Below are 22,500 nucleotides of genomic sequence, written 5' to 3' on the forward strand. Positions count from 1 at the left end.
TTATCACAAAACTTTTTGGTGACTGTTCTCACCAATTCAGCATTCTATCTGTATTAAAAAAAAAATTATCTTCCAGGACAGAGCATGCTTTCTAAATGGAGACACCTGATGTTTTTATACAATGCTATCACCTCTCAGAGAGCACAAAAGGGTCTTTTTAAATAAAGCTAATTTTTCAGACTCTGGTATTCCTGAAAGTGCCTTGCCATAAAGAATTTATGAAAAGGTTTTATTACAAAACTGGTGGTTTTGTTTTTCAAGTACTCTTTATTTTCCAGGCTGAACTTTAGTACTTGGTCCCACCCTGCTGTCCCCCCAACCATGCCAGCTACCTCTTCACTGCTAAGATGATCAAGCTATGGCAGTGTGAGAAAAGGACTGCCTGGGAAGTTTGAATCAATATTTATTTATCTAGAGAACAAGGCTGCCAAACATAAGTCGGAAATATAACACATTTTGTGCCTAATGAATTAACTCCATGTAGCACTTCCGTGCTCCCCAAACCATTGCTGCCTTCTGTGAAGACATGACTTGAATGTATTTTATTTACTATTGGCCCTTCGCTTTTGGTTTCTGTAGTCAAGTATGTCCTCATTTCTGTATTCAAGAAATAGTTAATCCATTATGTTGTCACTTAATTAACTATGGTAATTTTTATGTTAATTCATAATGTTCTAGAAATTAACCATTAATTATTTCCTGGTTGCATCAGATTGGTATTTGTATTGTATATTATATTTTTAAAATGTTATAGGAATGTGGGGTTTGAGAGGAAATAAAACCTCACGTCGCTAGAAACAGGTCATGCTTCCATTTGCTTGAACACAACAGTCTAAATTTCATTCTTTATATTCCTTGACCAAGTCACTATATAGTATATAGAGAATTATATATTTGAACTCTATTACCTCATTTCTTTGGCCTGAGATCCATCCCCTCTGGACTAGCAGTGGGAGCAAACAGGCCAGAACATACTTTTTACCTGAGATTATTAACATCCAGTATTTTCTATTTTAACTTAAAAATCATCTTTATATTTTTTTCTTCCAGAAGCCCAACCTTAGTAAAAAATATACCTACCAGTTTAGGCTATGGAGCAGCTCTTAATGCCAGTTTGCAGGTAATAGCATTAAATGCCCCTTTCCATTGTCCTTGTATTAGAATGTTTTGGCTTTTTTTTTTCTTTTTGGTCATGGCTTTGTTTATAGGCGGGGTTGTGATTGTTCTTAATAGTTGGTTTATCATCTAAGTAAGTTGTAGTACCTAGTACTGTAGAAAGCACTGATTCTAATTCAAGATACTTTTGATGTGAAGAAGCAAGAAGGACACCCTGTGGCAAAATCTGGAATACTCGGTTTTCCTGCAAATGCTAGATTGATAGAAGCTTTTGCAAATGCATGTGGCTATGCATTAATATTTATCCAGGCTGTCATAAATGATTTCACATCATAGTGTTGGGGAACATGGTGCTTGTGGCAAAAACTTTAAAGTTTAATTATAATATATAATTTTTATGCAGAGGCGGCAAATGCCAGGACTTCTTTATTTTGAGTTAAGTTCTGGTCATTTTTAAAAAGCCGAGCAACTGCTTATATTATCTCGGAGTTTCTCGCTACAAGTGAGGATACAGCATTTCATTATGTGGAAGGCTAACACATGAGTAAAAAAGTTTTCTGGGAGAACTATTCCTCCATATTTTCACATCTCAGTTCATTTGCTTGGTGTCTCTGCCACGAGTTGCCCATTAGAAATCTTTGTCCTTCCGTGCGTTTTATTTACATGCTTCTAAAATATCCACGCCATGATTCAAACCCATTAAAAGAATGTTTATGTTTTAAAAAATATTTTAAAGAGCATTTCACAAGCCGTTTTCCACCCTCTTCATGTCACTAGGCTGCGTTGGCAGAGAGCAGTTTGCCTTTGCTCAGTAACCCCGGCCTGATCAATAACGCGTCCAGCGGCCTCCTCCAGGCTGTCCACGAGGATCTCAACGGCTCCCTGGACCACATGGACAGCAACGGGAACAGCAGTCCGGGCTGCTCGCCTCAGCCACACATGTAAGTGTGGTTAGCAGTTTCCATAAAAGGAAGAGCTTATATTCATAGGCTCCTAAAATTGAGTATTCTTCTGAAGATTCGAATGATGTATAAGTAAAAAGTACAAGTTTAAGTGGAGTTAAATTGCACCATGTTCATGATGTGAATATGTGTATCCAAATCAAATTTAAGAATCTTTAGAATCTCTCCAATGTCCCATAATTATTGTAGTAACAGTTCCCTACAAATTCTTAACACAACGAACATTCTCTGGGATGTAAAGCAGTGCCTAAGATGACTCTATATCTTATGGATCATTATCACAGTTTGGTTTGCATGGTGCAGTAAGAATATTTATGATGGAGCAAGTTGGCATAATTTTTACTACTATTGCAGGTCTCTAAACCATTTATGAACTGTAGTCAAGATATTGCCCATTTTTATAAACCATAAAATGCAAAGTTTAACTGTTACCCACAGTTTACATAGAAACCAGTAAAGTGTAACTTTTTGCCTGTCATATTAATCAGTGTAATTACATATTCAACTTTAATTACTGGTGCGTCTGTATTGGCAAGGTTTATACGTTATATTTTATGCAAGACTACGATTCCTATTAATATTTAGCAGCTAACTATATCATTAATTACTCTAAAATCTTTCCCCTACCATCCTTTTAATGGAGCTGAGAGAGTAGATGTATTAAAAATTGATGTTTTGTGAATTTCAGAAATGTGTATAACACTCTAAAAATGCCTGGGCTTATTCAATAGGCCAACCATATCAGTTTCTTGTTTATTAAAACGTACAGACTATGGGAGTACCTAGAATTCAGGGGGGAAAAATCAGAATCTGAAATATATATATACATATATATGTATATATATGTATATATATATGTATATATGTGTGTGTGTGTATATATATATATACACCTTTCAGTTGTTATATTGAATTATAACTTATGTCTGTATGTACTTCCTAAAGTTAAATGTTATATACTTCCAATTTTAAATTATTGAGGTAAGTTTATTACTTTCTCTCATTTTTATATTTTCTCCACCTATGTTTGAATTAAGTATCTAGTCAAAGATCTGAAAGAGAAATGTGATCTTTATATGTGTCTGGTTTCACAGAATTTTATTTTGTTGACTTTTAAAACATCTTATTCTACTTGACATATTAATGTCTTTCAGATCATGTACCTAATTGCTTTATAGCACTTTTATTCTATCACCTTTTTGAAAAACGCACTGTGAACATTAATGTGTTTCATCAGGTTCGAAACCATGACTTTTTCAAAATGGAAAAATTTGTCTTTTGGAAGTGTCTTTAGATGTATTAAATAATACAAAAGCAGTAATAAAACTCGAAGAAGCAAGAACATGAATATATGCTCTTGAGAATAGCAGTACAGTAAAATAAGGAAAGTGAGCAATCAGACAAAAGTTTTCCATTCCTGCTTTATCCTGGAGCCAGGCGGAGGGTAGCTGCATGCCTTTTACTTTCAGTTCTCCTGAGTATGCTAATGTTAAAACAATACAATTTTAAAGAGCAAACAAGAGTTAGAGCCTGTTTTCCCCCATTAAGAAAAGACCTAGTTTAGAGAAATGACATTCATAATAAAAGTATTTAAGCTGTTGCTACAACTCCCTTTTGCTAGGATGCAGTAGATAGTTGTTCTAGACCATATATAGAGAACATGTAGAGAAGTATTTTTAATGTGATGGTATTAAAATTAAAAATAATGATGCAATAAAGTAGTTTATCAAACATTATCTTTTTAGAACTTAAGATAATATGAGGCTAAATTATGGCATTTTTAGGGTTGTAATATTCCTCATTTGGTAATTACTATTTTAGGTTCTTCATTTTATTAGTTTAGCTACAGTTTAATTGTGGAATATGTCAGAAAAGAAAATATTATGTTTAAAATGATATGTAAAAATTGTATATATAATGCCTGATTTCCTGCCATTATGGCTTTATAAAATTAAAATGTTCATTTAACAAACTGTACATTTATGCAATATTTGAATATTTTTATGTATTTTTCTTAGAGAGATAAAAGGAAAGTTCCCCTCAGCTTATTAAAAATTGATTTCAGAAAAGAGAAAAATTAGAGGAAATCCAAATCTTGTCTTTTTCTAATTTATATAAATTATAATCAAACTTTTAATTATCATGGAAAACATTGAATTACATTCATTTTTTCATCAGTCTCTGCTGTTATTAACTTTTTATATATAAGATGTCAAATATTGTTGATAGAATTTCATTTCAGTATTTTATATTTTCATCTTTATAGAGTGTTTAGAAACTTTCACTTAAAGAATTTGTTAGACATTTTATGTACATTATAAGCCAAAGAAAAATATTATCTAATTCTCTCAATCAAAATTTGGCTGCATATAATTGAATTTGAAAATTTAACAGAAATGGAAGAATTTTTATGAACCATTTAAAAAGCATGCTTACGTGTCCTGAAATGAAGTCATGGTACTTGTTGTTGTTGTTTCGGAGGGGGATAGTTATGCGGATGCAATTAGAAACTAGACCCAGAAAAGTCTGGTGGTATCAGTAGTACAGATTACAGGGGTTCCAATCCCAGATTTAGCATTTAATAGCTGAATAGGATTCATTTTCCCCTCAGTTCTCTCAGCTGAAAATGAGGTTAGCAATAATACCTACCTCTCAGAATACTTGCAAATGAAATGAGTGCCTGAAGCATAATAATTGCTCTGTGTGTCCCTCATAGTGCTGTGTACACATTTACTGGTTCATATTACCTCTTGTAATACCCGATTGTTATTGTAAATGAGACTATAAACAATATTAAAATACTTCCCATTTTAATGGCACTTCATAAGCATGCGGTAAGTTTACCAGACAATCACTTTTCTTTTCCTCCCACATCTTCTTATAATTCATGAAGTAAGGTATATGAAGTTTAAACAATACGAGGCCTGGCTTCATGGTAGGCATCAGCTAGAGTCAGCAGGATAAGAAATTTTTTTATATAAAATGGTGTAATCTAAGGTTGTACACAATTAACAATTCAAAAAGAGAGAATAATATCAACCCAGAACAGGAACTTGTGATATGTGCCTAGAAAAAATTGATTCTTAGTTTTGATAGGAATTTAGAGTATTAAAAGTAAAGTAGAATTTAGAATATATGAAGTGGGACTAGACTGTGGAATGTCTTAAATATCAAGCTATGGGTTTTATTTTCCCCAGTATGGAGCCTGTGAATGTAATGAGCTTGAGCTTCACAGTATCAGAGCTGCGTTTAGGCAAAGTAATCTGACAGTGTACTGAAAGAACTGTGACTGCATGAAGCTCATGTATAGTAGGATATGTTGGAGGTGAGAAAGATGGAAACAGAAGTAATCTTGTAATATGTAGTATCTGACTTAAGTACAAGACTGTGCATGAAGAGCAGGAATTGATACCAGAAGCGCTGTAAGGAGAAATACTAGAACAAGACAACCAATGGAATGCTGAGGACAAAGAAGAAAATTGGGAGAGGTCACAGAAACTTTAAAAGCTCAAAAGAACAAGAATGGACACAGGAGGAGAGGTTCAAGAGGGAAAATGATGAGTTTAGCATTTATTTGCTGAATCAAAGAACTAAATATCCTTAAGATTCAGGACAAAACAAAACTGAAACTTTTATTTTAGTCTTTCCATTCAACTCCAAAATGGCAAAATCTTATATGGTAAAATATAGAAAGATTCCTGAGATTGATGGAGATGTTTTGAAGCTTTAGAAGAGAATAGCTATGGATTAGTGCTTCTTACAAGTTATTTTTGGAAAACAAGAGATACCATGTTAGCATCCATATTATTCATTTTGATGCTCCACATTGAAAACTTTCCCTCCACTCCAACTTCTACTCTAAACTAGTACATTTGTTTTGCCTTAACTATTTAGTACATTTGTTTTGCCTTAACTATTTAGCTTTCTGCTCTTTTCTTTTTTGCTTTTCATCTTCTTTCCCTCACCTACATCCCATCTTTCCTTCAGGGCCTAGTCCTATTTTCCCAAGTAAGTTTGCTGTCAGAACCCACACTCTCCTCCTCTTCTGAAGGGCTTATTCCTGGAACTAACCGTGTGCATGAGAGCATGTCTGTGTGTGTGCATGTGTGGGTGATCATTTTGCACATATCCCTAACTTAAGGACAGAGATGATATTTTAGAGAAATTATAGTATATAAATGCCTACCACCTCATAGAACACAAAGTAAGCATTCAATAGCCATCTGATAGTGATTAGGAAGAATTAAGTGGGAGGTGACAGTCTAGCTTGAAATGGGTCGACTTCACAAAGAAATACAAGATTAAAATCCAAGATTGTCTTAGACCTCTGAAGAAGAAGGGAGAACAAGAGATTTTAGGAAGAAGGGATAAGTAAATGCAGTGTTCATTTTACAAAGGAGCAAAGAGATCTTTCTAAATATTGGTAGAGTACACTTTTTAAATTTTATTTTAATTAGTTGGTATATTTTATAGCTATCCTAATTTATGTGACTAGAAAGAGGCTGGCCCTTTCATCTCATTTATGATTATCCTCCCAGCACTCATTAAATTTTATTTATCTTATTAAAGGTGAATTGAAAAAGAAATAAATATACTGGGATCACTGCACTATAAATCAGATGAATGCTAAGTGGATTTTAGCAAGAAGTAGGACAGGTTGAAGCCAGGTGGGATAATATAGATTCTAAATAGATTTTTGAAACTTATTTGACCCTTTTTAATCAATATATTTTTAAAATCTTGAGTTTCTACTGCTATTGAAAGAGTTCTAGAGCCATCATGGTCTGAACAAATACTTCCTTAAGAGTCTGAGCTGAGTATCATTACAATTTATAATACTCTTCCCTTATGTACTTCAGTGCCAATATACCTGATTGCCTGACTTTTCAGAGTTCTATAGAATATAGATAAAATTACTTTAGATTTCTATTTTATATTGATGTTTGCCTCTTAAAAGGACCACTTAAAGAATTAGGATTGATGATGTGTTCAGGCAGAAATAATTTAAGTGTATTCTCTTTTCCCATGTGTTCGACTTAAATGAATGAAAAGAGAAGAAAGACCTGGAAGGTGAACTCCTACTGGCAGAATCAATCCATTTCCTGTCTCTTTCCAAACCTGAGGCAAAAAGAGAAATTTAATGATGTACCCGCCATATTTAGTTCAACTCAGTTGTTTCTTTCTTATTAAGCAATTGTTTCTCCCCACTCTCAATAAGCTGGTTCAGGTTTGCCTATTTTTCTTTTGTAAAAATGTTAAACACGATTCCCATTTCTTTTTATTTTCAAATTCTGTTTCTAGAGATCAAAATGAATGTTCTTCCCGAGCTGGTTTTGTATTGAAGGCTTTATACACAAAGCCTTCCCTTGTCATGTTCTTCTCATTTCTGAGGATTAGAGTCTCCTACTGTTGAGTTTTCAGATGAATTCTTGTTTCATGCCTGAATCCTCTTAGCCTCTATAACATTTCAAAGTTATACTTGCTAATATTCTATATTAGTCGGTGATTATTATTTCCCCTCTCTCTCAAGCAAATATTTGAAGCTTGAGAGTTAATGATCTTCTATGTAGATTCAGATGTTAATATGGTTCATATAAGACTAGAAAACACATTTTTTGTGTCCTTAGCAGCCAAAAATGTAGGGTAAGAAAGTCAAAAGGCTCAGGCGTCACATGAAATTAGTAGTGCAGTATTCTTTCAAGACTGCAATGGAGATTCATCTTTTTGGTTAACATGTTGAACACATGCCCCAGAACTTTCTGTACATCGCATGTCCCAGTCATCTTTCCAGGATCCTCTGCCTCTTGAGAACATCAGTCGTTATCATCATTCCAATAAGAAACTTCAGTCTCTCCTGGCAATAATACTCTGCAACCAAAGACATCTAAAAGGGACTTTTAGACTCCCACTTTGTAAAACGGTATTGAAAATCTAATATGCATTGTGAACTGTCGTGAAACATAATGAAAATATTCAAGTATATAATATTACCTTTCTTCTATTCTCTTTGGCTGCCTTAAAACTTAAATTGCTATTTGTAGGCGCATGTACAATTGAAAACCCTACACCTTTGGTTGGTGATATTTTATATTAAATCCCTACAGATCTCAGATCTCACTCTCTGTGGACAAAAGCATTTGAAATTGGCTCTGTATTTCAGAGCAAAGCAGTTGAAAGTGACTGACAACTCGAGCGAGTGGAGTGCTCTCTCTCATTGTCTAAATGCCTATTAAACCTGCACTATTTTTGCTGATATTTGGATCATTAAGATGCATTAGGAAGCTCTAAACATAAACATGCATTATGTTTTTACAGATTTTTCTAATTCACAGCTTGTCACAATTTTTCTATCTCACCTTTTTTTCCTATAATTCTGGGCCTCATAATTTTTGTTCTGACTTAATTCCATTTTTATTTAATCTCTAAACATTTTCATTAACTTTGCTAGTTAGCTTTGAGATCTCTTTCCCAAGTGAGTGTAGAGAACTTATGACTATGCGAGCTCTTTATCATCTTATCTTTTTTAGGTGCTACAAGTGTGGCTCTGTAGCTGCGGTTCTTTTTTACATTATCCCAATCCCCATATGTGGCACCTACAACTCATTCTAGTTCCTCTTAATAAAAACGATCCTCCCAGAGCTGCAGTGCCTTCAGCGGAAAAGTGTTATATCCCCACCATGCCAATTGGGGAAATGTGTGGGTTCCTGTAGGGTCTTAAAGGATTTTTCTAGAACGGTACAAATGATATCTGACATCCGTGATCTGAATCCCCACAATTTAGGCAAAGTGGGTCAGAAAACTTTTAGCTGACAGCATTGGAGCTTACTGCTTCTGTTTGCTATATAAGGAGGATACGTTGTTAGAGGTACATCTTCATCTGCACTAACACTAGTTGAGCCTCAGTAATGTTCTTTCCATAGGGGTCAAAGAACCATTGAGTGAATTGTTGAAAAATGAATATTGCTACTCAGTATTAATTTTTCTCTATGTCTAGTACCAGGGGAAATGGAAGGTTTTTACATACCTATATGATATTTTAACTTCAGCTTTTGGTATATGGCTTGGGAAGTAGATGTGTAATTGTTAAGAAAAGGCATTTTATAACCTAAGATGTTTATTATATAAAGTTGACTATTATTTTAGAATATTACTTCATATAAAGGTAATTTACATAAGATGTTATATTTTAATAAATGTTAAAAGCACTGCATTTTGACTACTTTGGTGGAATTTAAAATTGATCAGTCACATAAGTAACACAATATACTTGAATACTTTGGCACCAATAAACACAGTTTAAAACTTTATCTCAGGGTTCCTATTTCTAGCAGCAGTTTCTCTCATTAGGACAGAATGAAATAATTTATATAAATAGTAGATGACCAAAAAGTTTAATATAACTAGTGGAAACTTACATTCTTTAATTTGCTCAACATCTTATTCTTTGAAGACTGGAAATGGAGTAACAGCAAGACACTTCAAAGGCAGGAATAAAAGTAATCATTGGACACACAATATTATCTTACTATCAATAAATTTACATATAAGGTCCTTATGTTAATTAGCAGGTCAAAGGCAGATATACTTCGGCAGATTTAGAATGAAAGGTAAATACTGTTTTTACTCCCTCTTCCATTCTCATGTTTAGAAGTAACAGAGTTCCCCAGGCTGGTTTGGTCAGTGGTCCAGCGTTGACCCCTGAACAAGGAAGTCACAGTTCGATTTTGATCAGGGCACACACCCGGCTTTCAGGCTTCAACCCCAGTAGGGGGCATGCAGGAGGCAGCCGATTGATGATTCTCATCATTGATGTTTCTCTCTCTCTCTCCCTTCCTCCTTCTGAAATCAATAAAAACATATTTTAAAAATTTAAAACTAACAGAGCATAAGTGAGAATAATTTCAGGAGAAAACTGAACATTATGTCAGTCTTATGGTTTAACTAGAGGCCCGATGCATGAAATTCATACAAGGTAGGCCTTCGCAGCCCTGGCTGCCTCTGCCCTCATGGCTCCGCCCCTCTCCCCCCCGCCCACCCTCCACTCACTGGTCATTCCGGAAGGCCATTCTGCTGTCTGATCTAATTAGCATATTAGCTCTTTATTATATAGGATTTGAGCAAAGAAATAGCTCCAGAAGAATGGCCAGTCTCAGAAATTAGACAGACCTAATGATATGAACCCTATGTAATCCTGGTGGAGACCGTCTCTGTAGAAATACCCAGGAGACAGCTGCACCAAGAACCAGCAGTTTAGGGGCCACATTTCCTCAGGGCAATTTGGCAAAGGGAAATAGACAACTGTCCAGAAACATAGTTGATCCACTTGGGGAAGGGGGGTGGAGGGTAGCCACAACCATAGGGTCTAATCAGAGGACTTTGAGGTCAAGGTCAAATTCTTCAGGGAGTCAGAACCCAAGTTATCAAAGAGGGAATTAGAGAGAAGCAGGACATATATTTTGTGCATCCATATACTCATCCTGACATTTCTGACAAGCTTAGTTCAAGAACAAGCAGAAATACAATTTTTGGATGAATGGACCAAAGGGCTTTTGGAGAGAAGCAAAACTGACTTAATGCCCAAGTGTCAAGATATAATTTAGCTTTCTTTTATTTCTCTGGCCAACGGGTTAGTAATATAGAGGCCCTTGTATCCATAGCTAAATGTTTGTTGAAAGTTTGTTGCAAGGCACAAGAATGGTACCAATGGTATCAACTACGAGGAAACTGTTTTGATTCTGAGATTAGGCATAATTTATTTGTACTCATCAATAATCAAATAAGTTACATCTATATTTTTATTACAGCCTTTTGGGTCACAGCTATCACTTTTATAAATCAAATAGAATGGGAAGCCCAGCTGATATAGCTCAGTGATTGAGCATTGACCAATGAACCAGGAGGTCAAGGTTCCATTCCTGGTCAGGGCATATGCCTGGATTGCAGGCTCGGTCCCCAATAGGGGGTGTACAGCAGGCAGCCGATCAATGATTCTCTCTCATCATCAATGTTTCTATCTGTCTCTCCCTCTCCCTTCCTCTCTGAAATTAATAAAAATACATATTTTTTAAAAAAAGAATGGGAAATCTGAAATAATTTTATGTTTTTAAATTAGCACCGCTGCAAAATTATCTGAAATCATTTGTAAGTGAGCCTTCAAATCTTGTACAATTCAGTTTCTTTAAAGAATGTTGTATAAATTTGAATAACTATCAAATGCTGAAGGTGGGGGAAGAAATCTTAGATAAATTTCTATATTTTATATATCTGTTGGTGGCAAAAATGGCACCAATTGGTCCTCAGTTCAGCGGCCTTGGTACTTCAGTTCTGGATAAGAAAGAATTCAGAGCCAAGATTCAAACTATAAGACAAAGTTTATTTAGAAAGCCACAGAGGTAGAATAATTGAGCTGTGGAAGAAGTGAGCTATCTGAGCTGTGTGAGCTCAGGGAGCAAGTCACGGAGGCAAAAGAAGGACCCGCGCAGCTGAACAGAAAGAGAGAGGCAAGGAAATGCGCCTGGGGAGCGGGGCGAGGATTGATGCTGGTGTGCTCCATAGGGAGAGCCAGCCTGGGGCCTCCGTCTTTAGGGCTTTTAAAAGTAGGGGTTTGACCGGTGAGGTTGAAACGGCCCCCGTGAGGTAGGGACGACCCCAGTCAGGTCGAAACGGCCCCGGTTTGATTCCAGTCAAGGGCATGTACCTTGGTTGTGGGCACATTCCCAGTAGGAGGTGTGCAGGAGGCAGCTGATCAATGTTTCTCTCTCATCGATGTTTCTAACTCTCTATCCCTCTCCCTTACTCTCTGTAAAAAATAAATAAAATATAGATATAGATATAGATATAGATATAGATATAGATATAGATAGATATATAAGTAGGGGTTTGAGGGAGTTCTAAGGAAGGATCTCAATAGAATAGTCATGACCTTTCCAGGTGAGTCCTTCGAGGGTCTTGGTGTCTACTGATTGGGTCGGTACCAGGGCAGGGGGCACCAGTCAGTGCAGTTGATCCTGAGCCATGGCTCAGGCTTCGCTTGTCTGGCTTTGCTGCTTTTCTGAACCTGGAGCTGAAACACAACCGAGGCCTGGATGTTATCCCCAGGGGTTAATGCCTAAGGGAGGGGTGCAAGCGCCTTGCATGGGCATCTCCTGAGACCACTCTTCAGCCTCTTGTTCCTCCTCCAAGGGGACCTACTGCATGACTAGCAACAGGCCAGGGAGGAAAGGTCAGGGCAGAGTCCACGCCGGAAGACAAGCAATATAAAAGGTCAGGGGGTTCAAAGGGCATGACCTGAGATAGGTAGGGGAGGAAAGGTTACCCTGGGGGTGAGGTCCTTGTTTTCCCCGTGTTGCCAGTTGCTAGGCACCTGGAGCTTTCTGCCCTAGGGACTTACTCTACCTGGCCCATCTTCCTTGCTCTAATCATATCTGTCTAACTGACTACCCACATTCACTTTATAAAATTGTTTCTTTAACCTTAATCTACCTTTTTGTCATGTTTCTTAAACTTTATATTATCTTTAAGTGGAACTTTGTAACTCAAGCTTAAAGTCAGATCTGTTAGGATATAAGATAGAATTGTGTGCCACATCCTTAATATTGGCAATATATCTTAGAAGAGAACATTTTATTATAATTATCTGAAAATAATATTCCATTGCAATTAAACACTGACTGAATATTTAAAGAGAATTGAATAAGGGAGTAAAGAGATTTATTAAGTATATTAGGATTAAGGTTGTATGCTGATTTTAAGAAGCAAAATTGAAATTTATTTGACTGTTTATCCTTAGCCAGAGTGAAAAGGATGGAAAATTTAGTAGGACATTTTCTAATTATATTCGGAAGAAAGCAAATTATACAGGTTTATATGGAATTGAGATATCATTTGTTCACTCCAATTTTTCTACCCCCTTTTAAAAATGGTGACATATTTCTGGGAGGAGAAATATTTACCTTTTCATCAAGAGATAAGCACAATTTTTATCTGTTGAACTGGAGTGGTGTTTCTGATTACTGTCTTATTGGCAGCTATATACAAACTATTGCAAATCAAAACGAAGATCAATTCACTCAACACTAGAATTATTGTGGTAAATGTTATTTTAATTTACAAAAGTGAAAATAATCTTAAAAAAATAATAAATTGGAAAGTCATTGAACCATACAAGTAAAGATCTGTTTTATAATTTCTTAATTGATATATTAATTCTAGTTATTTTTAAATATATGCCCTTCTTATTCATTTCTGTAAGAGAATTAAATATTTCTCTAATGTGTGATTAAATTTAAAATATAAAATCTAGAATTTAGTGTAAGAAATCAGGATTTTTTTAAAAAGAATAAACAGCTTAAGTAAAATTAAGTAAATAATTTATTTAGCCTAAGATTAAGTCATTTTTAAAAGTACCAACAAAATGTTTTCTTTTAAAAGTAACCTTTTCCATTTATAACTGTAGTTTCATGTCTTAGCTTATTTCTGTGATATATTAACCTAAAATATCTCTTCAAAATTAAAACTGTTTAAGCATAAATTGTTTCTCATTTCAACATGCCTTTATAAAAATGAACATAACAAAACTGGCATTTTTATAAATCTACCAATAAATGACAAATATAATTATATCATTTTGTGTTTAAATACTAGAAGGAGAGCAGGGTGGTTAGAGAGCAACCAAAGGAGTTGTATGCATGCATATTAGTGTAACCAATGGACACAGACACTGGGGCGGTGGGCTGGGCTTGCCCCTGGTGAGAATAGCTTGGGGGGAGGGGTCCAAGCAGGGAAAAAGGAGACATATGTAAAACTTGAGACAATACATAAATTTTTAAAAATGTATGCAAATGTAAATGAAATTGATAAAGTGCTAATCAGATACTTTGATTTTTAAATGCTTACATACTAGTTACCATTATTTATTCAACAACTCTGTGGCAAGTACTACCATAAATAGATACTGTAGAGAGTTAAAAGAAAAACTCTTAATTAGAAAAACTTTTAATTAGAAAAATTTGATGTTATTTTGTGAAATAGTCAAAACGTATGGAAATCAATGGACAGCATTAGCCTATAGCAATACTCAGTGTATTCTCATATTTTTAAATGTCATTGACCAACAAGTAGGACATAACAAATAAGAGATAAAGATGAATTCGTATGATTTTAAACATTTTCTTAGAGTTAACCAATATACCCCATGTAAATTAAAGGTATTGAAACTACAATTAATAGAAGTAAGGATCAAGAAACTTTAAAACCAAGGACTTGAACAAATCTGTAATGAGTGGGAAGTAGATACATGGTTTTTCAATAGATTTAATATGTTTCTAAAAGTACTGTATGTATAAGTTCATTTACTGGCTAAAGATTGTTATATTGGGTCAAATAAAATTCATTTCCATAGTAAAATTGAAGCATCAGCACCTCCTGCTAGTTCTGAGGACAGGATTTTAATATTATCCAATGAGTAATGTGATATCCTTCAAGTTTGCTAGGGCAGGGAAAAGGTGAAAAAATGTTCTATCAATTTTTTTAAAAGATATCTTTATAAAAGGATGTTATAAAGATATCCTCTTTTCCAGTGGCACACTATGTTAAATGTATTCAATTTTCTCAAATAACTAGGGTTATCTGAAGACAAGGTATAAAGGCTCTCCTATAATGAGTAACCACATAAAAACAATTTTAATCTAGTCTTACATTTAGTCTTGACTTGTCAATATTTGTTTAAATTGACTTTACATTGCCTAAAGTTGACCATATTATAGTTATGAACATTAATTGTAAGCTTTTCCTTATAGCACTTGTTGATATTTATCATAACATTTAAGACACAATTTTTATCATTAGTTTCATGGTATTACGCAATATTGTATTTCTGGAAAGCCAATAAAATTTCCATTGTGCCACTGAGTTTCTAATAAATGATGACACTATATAAATAAATTATTACATTTGATGACATCTAAGTAAGAAACACTGCTGTGACTTTATAGTTTAATGTCTATTGACTTAAATTATTTTTTAACATCTCAGATTAAGAGAACTTTATCCCTAATGTTTCTTATTCTAAAGAAAAATAGTATTAAGGAGAAAATGAAGACAATTGGCATTCCTCTAGAAAATATACTGTGACCACAATCTAAAAAAGATAAACTTGCCCATTCTAATTTGACTCTTTGCTTTAGGATGTAGGCAGGCATTAAGATTTCTTCTGCCCTGGGTGATTTGGGTACTTATAAATTTCACAAGTGAAGATGCAACACAGTTGTTTTTTAGTCAACAAATCAGTTTATTAATGCAGCTAGTCCTCTGTTTGTGTTGTGCTTCATGCTATTGCTGAAGATGGGCTGTAAGACTAAAAGATTAAACTACAGTATAAACATCAACTGCTACTCTGCATTTTCTTCTAGTAAAGGCTTGGCAGATGGAATGGAGTAGAGATGAGTTCCATTCATTTAAATTAAATAAACATTTTTTGAGCACCTACTATGTGCAACATACTCTGCTGGAAAATTATAGATAATCTGTGTCTATAAAGAGGTTTAAGTATAATAAAGGGATGGATAGGTATATAAGTAGAGAGACCAAGTAAAGGAATGAAGAGGTTTGTAACCAAATGGTGAATTCAGAGACTTAAGTATGCACATGAACAACAGGAATCAGAAAAGTGTTTATGGAAGATGTACCTTTGAGTTGGGATTCACAAGAAATAGACTTTTAGGTTGAACTTTATGAAATTATTGACATTTAACTGTTTTTGCTTGCAAAATAGCAATCATATTTTTCAACTTAAGATTAAGCAGAGGTAAGTAATGAGTATACATTTTAAAAATTCACCAATTATTTGGGTATTATGAGCAAGACCCTCAAGGGCATATACCCTACTTTTAAAATGGCTTACCTCTTTTCTTTTTTGTTAATCAAATCTACTGGAAATGCAAGATTTTTTCCACTATATTTAATTTTAATATATGTTTTTCTTTAAAATGACATAAACTGAAAATTAAAATAAATTTTTCAGAGATCAAGTCTTTATGCATGCAGCCATTGCTACTACAATACAAGCATATTAATCACAATGAGGACTATAGATAGATTTATTTTAATATCTTTCCATCTTTCACTTTCTAATACCCAAATGTTTTATATTTGCTTCCCCTCCTCATTGAGCAATTAAAACAACAAATATAAAGATTTATCAAAATTGCATATATTATGAAAAGTCATTATCTATTTTAATTTTTATAATTTTAAGTATGTTTTTATTGATTTTAAAGAGAGGAAGGGAAAGGAATAGAGAGACCGAAACATAGATAAGAGAGAAACTATGATTGGCTGCCTCCTGTGCACCCGCTACCCCGCGCATGTACCCTGACTGGGAATCGAACTGATGACCTCATGATTCATGGGTCAGTGCTCAACCACTGAGCCACACCAGCCAAGGCCAGAATGCACTTTTCCTCAACTCTGCATAATAAACATTTTCATATATTTCAAAACCTACCCGAAGTGACAACCCCCTCCTTCATAGAGCAGTGACTAATGATGTTGCCAGAATTTATCTCACTTCTTTCATTGCACTTTGTCTACTGTGGTGTGGGTCACATTCTGCCTTGTGTACAGTATATGTCTTTCTCTATTAAACCGAAAAACTCTATGAAAACAGGAACCTATTTCCACATCAGATCCTAGCTTAGTGGTTTGCACATAATGTCTATTGAACTGATTTTATTCATAATTAAAATTTTATCCTTCTAGAAGTTCTTTGATTTAAGTCGCTGACTGTGTATCTCGATTTCAGAAAATAGCAACAAACTTGACATCCCTCCATCACTAAATACTTTCTATCCAATTATCTAAAGAAGTTCCAAATAGCTGTCTAATTCTCCCAGGTGTAAATTACATCAAATTAGGAGGTGGCTATGCCATCTTTAAGCAGGAAATATAAATTACGGCTTTTCCGTAGTAAATAATAAGTAGTGGATTAAAAGGAATAGTTGAATTATAAATCTTTAGTTTCAAGGGCAGAAAAATTGTTATACTGTTTGAAATAAATGTCTGGATTCTAGTTTGAAAGGCTATCCATTATTTGCCAAATGGATAATTTGCTTTAAAATTAAAGATGAAGTTATTTCCACACCCACTTAAAGGACTATGACATATTTTATCAGGTTTAAAAGAACTATTAATGTGACTATTAAGGGAAACATGTTTACCTTTTATATGTGCCCTTCTGTGCCAATGTGTACTCTTCTGAAATAATACAGTTGCCTGGTATGTATTAGGTGCTCAATAAATAAATGAATGGCTGGAGAGATTGTCCAATCCAAACTTCATAGACTCCTGCCATAAGATACATCAAAACTAAGCCTACTGATTATCCTTTATTCAAGATCTCACAAATGAGACAATAAAAAAAATCAGTGACTCCACTAGTTTTCTTTTTCTTCCTTGATCATATTAAAAACAAACAAGCCTAGTAAGTCCTCAATGTTTCGAATGTTATCATCTGTTTTGCTCCTATAAACAATTGATTCTATTTTTTAAAGTAATTTCTACTTTACTTATTATGAGGGGTTCTACTAAGGACTGCAGTTTGATCTGTAAAATCCCTTAAATCGTTCACATGAGGCGGGAGGGAATGGCATGATGAACATTTGAACCATCCAGCATAGATCTTCTTCAAATCCAGAAAGAGTTTTATCGTCTGCATAGTCAACAATTTATTTTTTGTCCATCAAAACTTGCTCTTACTTTACTGTCTTTAATGATATACATTGGGATCCTTCTTAGAGGCAAATAATAAATAATCTCTACCTGCTATTAACTCTTCTGTTGTTACTTAATTGCTACTTTTCTTAGTATACTTCTGGCTGGCAATCATGTAGCTATTCAAGTACATACTGTTGTCATGCTGGACTGCAGGTTCTTTGATAGATGTTTAAACGCTCCTACCATGCCTTATATATAGAAGGTACACAGTAAACTTTAAATTAATTATTGGCAAGAGAAGATAATGGTATTAAGTTACTGGCTTTTTCGGTCAAGTGAGATTGATGCTCTTTATGTCATTTACAGATACAAGGGACTTTACTCAATCCATACTATAAAGGAATGTTTGGCAGAAAAATGTATTATCTATCAGGCTTACATGCATACTAGAGGCCCTGGGTGCACAACATTCGTATACTGGAGGGGGTGGGTCTCTGAGCAGGCCTAAGCCATCAGTCGGACATCCTCAGTGCTGCCGCGAAAGGTGGGCCGCTGTGCTCACCAGCCATCAGCCTGGCTTGTGGCTGAGCAGTGCTCCCCATGTGGGAACACACTGACCACCAGGGGGCAGCTCTTGCTCTGAGGGTCTGCCACCTGGTGGTCAGTGTGCATCATAGCGGCTGGTCATTCTGCTGTTCAGTCAATTTGCATATTACCCTTTTATTATATAGGATTGCTTATGTCTTTTAAAATTTCCATTTTTTAGTCTACTTTGAGTTAATCTATTTAAGTTTTCTCCAACATAAAATATATTATTTGACTGCATAAGCTTAATGTGTACAACAGATATGATATAGGCCTGGGCCATTCAATGCATGTATGTTAATGATTTTAATGACAAGGTAATGATGAGGTCTGGGATTGATGGGTGAGGAAAGTAAGTGTAGGGACTCTTTACAGAGCATTTCGATGATGGCCATTCTACTTTGAAATGTACTTTGTTGATTCAAAAGTGATCTGAGACATGACCTGGGCTTTTGTCTCAGTGTTTTTATTTTCAATAAATAATTCTTTGGGATAATTATGGTATTATGAGGAGTACATATATGTTTGTTTTATGATTTTCCTATTATAGTAATAAAAATCTCTTTTTGCGAGAAGGTCTAAAATATTTTTAGAGCTAGTTAAACTCATACAATATTTAAAACTTAATTCATGTATTTATACCATACCTTCTTCCATAAAGGATTTAGGGTTTGATTACATCATGACTGTCTCTACCATTTATTGATCACTTATGACCCAGAGACTGTTCCAAGAAGTTTGCATATGTAAATAATCATTTAATCCTCATAACGACTGTTTAAAGTAGGCCCTTTATTATTCCTGCTTTTAGAGTAAAGAAAGAGTGACAGAGACCTTAAGTAACTTCCCTCAGGCCACATAGCTAAGAGTAAAGGAGCCAGGACTCAAAACCAAGCATTTTATCCTCAAAGCCTGCTATATTCTTAAACAATGTATTAGCCACTTAACTGTGTGACTGAAGTGTATGAATAAGGTGTCTAAACTTTTCAGTATTATTTACACTAGACTTACAAGTTAATAAAAATACTAAATACGTAAACTTTATTGTATTAAATCACACCCAGATAATTAAAGTCTTTATATTATTCTACTAGAAAAGAGGATACATAGGAAGAACTGGTGAGCACTCAGTAGAGAGGGAGTTTCTTTAAAGGGATTTCTTTCTTGTATTTAAATTGTCAGAGAGTTTTCTTTGGTGAAGGGGAGCATTTTTCCTCGAAGAAAATCTAATTATCCTTGTAACACACGGTACCTTGAAGAATTTGGAAAAATGAACACTGTAGAGATAGCCACTTTTTTTCCTGGAAATAAATTAGATGACCTTCATATTCCGTAATGGGGACAAGGAGGGAAAGACACTGCTAATGACCACAGAAGAGACTAATTTCTCATTCATCCTGCAACTCACCAAAGGCATGTTTTCTTTGTGTGCCGCTTCTTTTGAGTTGGTGTACAACGGGGAAAGGGAAAGCATGGAGCCCTTTGAGATTCAAAAAGGAGAAACCTAATGTACGTAGAGATAATCATGGTAGAATTTTATTTTTATTGAAAAGACTTTCACTTATTTATAGGCATGGGTAGTTGGGATGCTTAAACTTTTCTTCCTACTTTTTCTTTCTTTCTTAAACATCGTTTTGATGGCAATCAGATGTTGAAACCTGAGCATTAATAATTATTGGCTTTGGTCTTAGCTTATCTTAGTAAAGAAATTTTATTTACACCTGTCTCAGGTCTGATACCTTGTTCACAAACTAATCTGATGGAAAGGATCCCAAGAATACTTAATTCCAGAGGGAATTTTTTTTTTAGAATTACTGCAAATGAAATTATGACTTGATTGCACATCATTTATTCAGTCAACATGTACTTACGAGGTGCTTGCTATGTGTATAGCTCTCCTAATCTGTGACTTTCATAGTCTAGTTGGCAAGACACAATCCAGCCACCACTAGAAAGTTCAGTACAATACTCGTGATTAAGGGGACACAGGATAGCAGGAATAACAAGGTTCCAAAAAACAGTGTACTTATCATACCACTTGGAAAGTCACTCATTTTCTTATCTATAGAATAGGAATATTGAATGAAATTATGTTTGATACAGTGTTCGATTCAAAGATTTCAAAGTATTGAGTATCAGAATGATCAAGAAAAAATGCTTTTGGTGTGTCAAAGTAGCAGATCAGCGCAAGCTGGACAGGCCAAACAAACCCCCCTCTAGAAGTAGATAAGATATGTTGGCCTGGCTCTTAAATGGCAGACAGGGTATGCACAGATGGTACAAAGACCAGAAGGGAATTCCACCTTCTGTGACACACAGCGGGTTGAAGAGGGAAGCACAGACTAAGTCAGCATAAAATATCTTGGAATAGGAGCTGAACATGATGCTTTAAGGATGATATTTTGAGTCTGGAATTTAAGTTACTCAGAAATACTGTTATACATGGGTAGTTTGAGTTCTAGCTATTAAGAATGGCTGAAGGGTTAAGGTTTTAACTTAATCCTGTATCATCCCCTGTGTCTCACTTCAGACGGATTTTTTTTTTTTTTTGCAAGGCAGTGAAATAATGAAATAAATTTTGTGCACATTGAAATTCTCTGAGAATGCACCTGAACATACTTTATAGATATCTTTTTAAAAAATTATCTCTGTGTGTTTTAAAAATAAATTGTTTGTTATTCCTCTTTATCCACCTTGAGACTTTCCCACAGGATATTTATGCAAATAAAATGCAGACAAGAAAGGTAAACACAAATGAATCAGATACTCATAATCTGGCAGTGCTCCAGCTGAGGGGACAATGGAAGTGAACAGGGGATTAGAAACTGAGTCAGAGTAGGGAGACCTCCTCGGTTTTCTCAGTGCCCTGAGAACATGAAGACACACCAACTACGTGAGAGGTCAAATCTAAATTATAAGATGCCCAAACTAATGATAATTGGTTGGAGTGCAATCCCATAAAACAGTGGCCAATATCTGTGTATATCTTGCCAGCTTCTTAATATCTGTTTTAAAATATTCAGCCATTTAACCTTGAAAGTTTTGATTATTCACAGGTCATGTATGAGACCTAATTAGGAAAAAGGTGCTGTTATATTAACCTTAAGAGTTTATTCTAATTATTTTCATAACTTAGAGTTTTCCATTCTCTCAAATGTTCTGAGTCCCAGATTGAACCTGGAAAACCTAAAATTATAAAATTCAACTCATAATGATTATTAAATCAAAGTGTCATTTTTAAAAATAAGAGTCATTAAGTGAATATGAACTTTCACAAGTAACCATATTAGAAGATCTGATTTTCTATATATTAGAGAGTGCTTTGGGAAAATTAACATTAAACATTTAACAAATGTTTAAAATTCTGGACATGTCTACATGATACCATAATAACCAGTTGGTTCATCAGTCATTTTACTGAAACTGTTGGCTACTTCAGTGAAGCAGTTAGTCAAAGTAGTTGAATTCAGTTGGTAGATATTTTAGTCAAAATAATTTCTTTTGTCTTTTAAAATGATCCTCAAAAACGGTTTTTATGATTTCAGGCTTTTACTATTCTGAAATCATCTGTGTACATACACACACGCACGCACACATACGCACGCACACACACACACACAGACACCACCTGACCCCCCTGCCTACCGCTGTGGTATGTATTTTCCTAATTGCACCTTTCGAGTTTTCTAATTGACTGTGTAATCTTTAATTAGTTTATTCATCATGTAAAATAGTATCTACAAATTAGTCATATTCATATACTAGATGTTTTACTTTTTAAATTTATAAACTATTCTTTAATCAATAGCAGTTTTTTGGGGGGACTACAATTTTATTTAGTAACTAGAGGCCTGGTGCATGAATTTATACATGGCTGGCCTGCCTGGATGGGGGGGGGTGCAATCAGGGGTGGGGCTGGCCAGGGGAAAGGGCTGTGGGTGGTTGGCCAGTGGGCCCCATCCCCTGGTTGAACTCCCAGTTGAACTCTCAGTCAAGGGGACAATTTACATATTAGCCTTTTATTATATAGGATTTCTCTTGCAGGACAATAAATAGTTTCTTGGAAATTAAAAACAACAGTGGTTTTCCTTACAATAGTAGTACAGTGCTGTGAATTTAATGCAAC

General features: G+C 34.9%; 1 protein-coding gene across 1 annotated transcript in view; it reads left to right on the plus strand.

The window, feature by feature from the left end:
- FOXP2 (forkhead box P2) overlaps positions 1 to 22,500 on the plus strand; it is a 286,380-nt gene that overhangs the window by 257,036 nt on the left and 6,844 nt on the right. The window contains exons 16-17 of the mRNA XM_023760067.1: positions 1,051 to 1,120; positions 1,894 to 2,057. Of these exons, the coding sequence (XP_023615835.1) occupies positions 1,051 to 1,120; positions 1,894 to 2,057 (234 nt within the window). The remainder of the gene's footprint in view (positions 1 to 1,050; positions 1,121 to 1,893; positions 2,058 to 22,500) is intronic.

Source organism: Myotis lucifugus, unplaced genomic scaffold (genome assembly GCF_000147115.1).
Source record: "Myotis lucifugus unplaced genomic scaffold, Myoluc2.0 scaffold_171, whole genome shotgun sequence".
In the NCBI taxonomy this organism is placed as follows: domain Eukaryota; kingdom Metazoa; phylum Chordata; class Mammalia; order Chiroptera; family Vespertilionidae; genus Myotis; species Myotis lucifugus.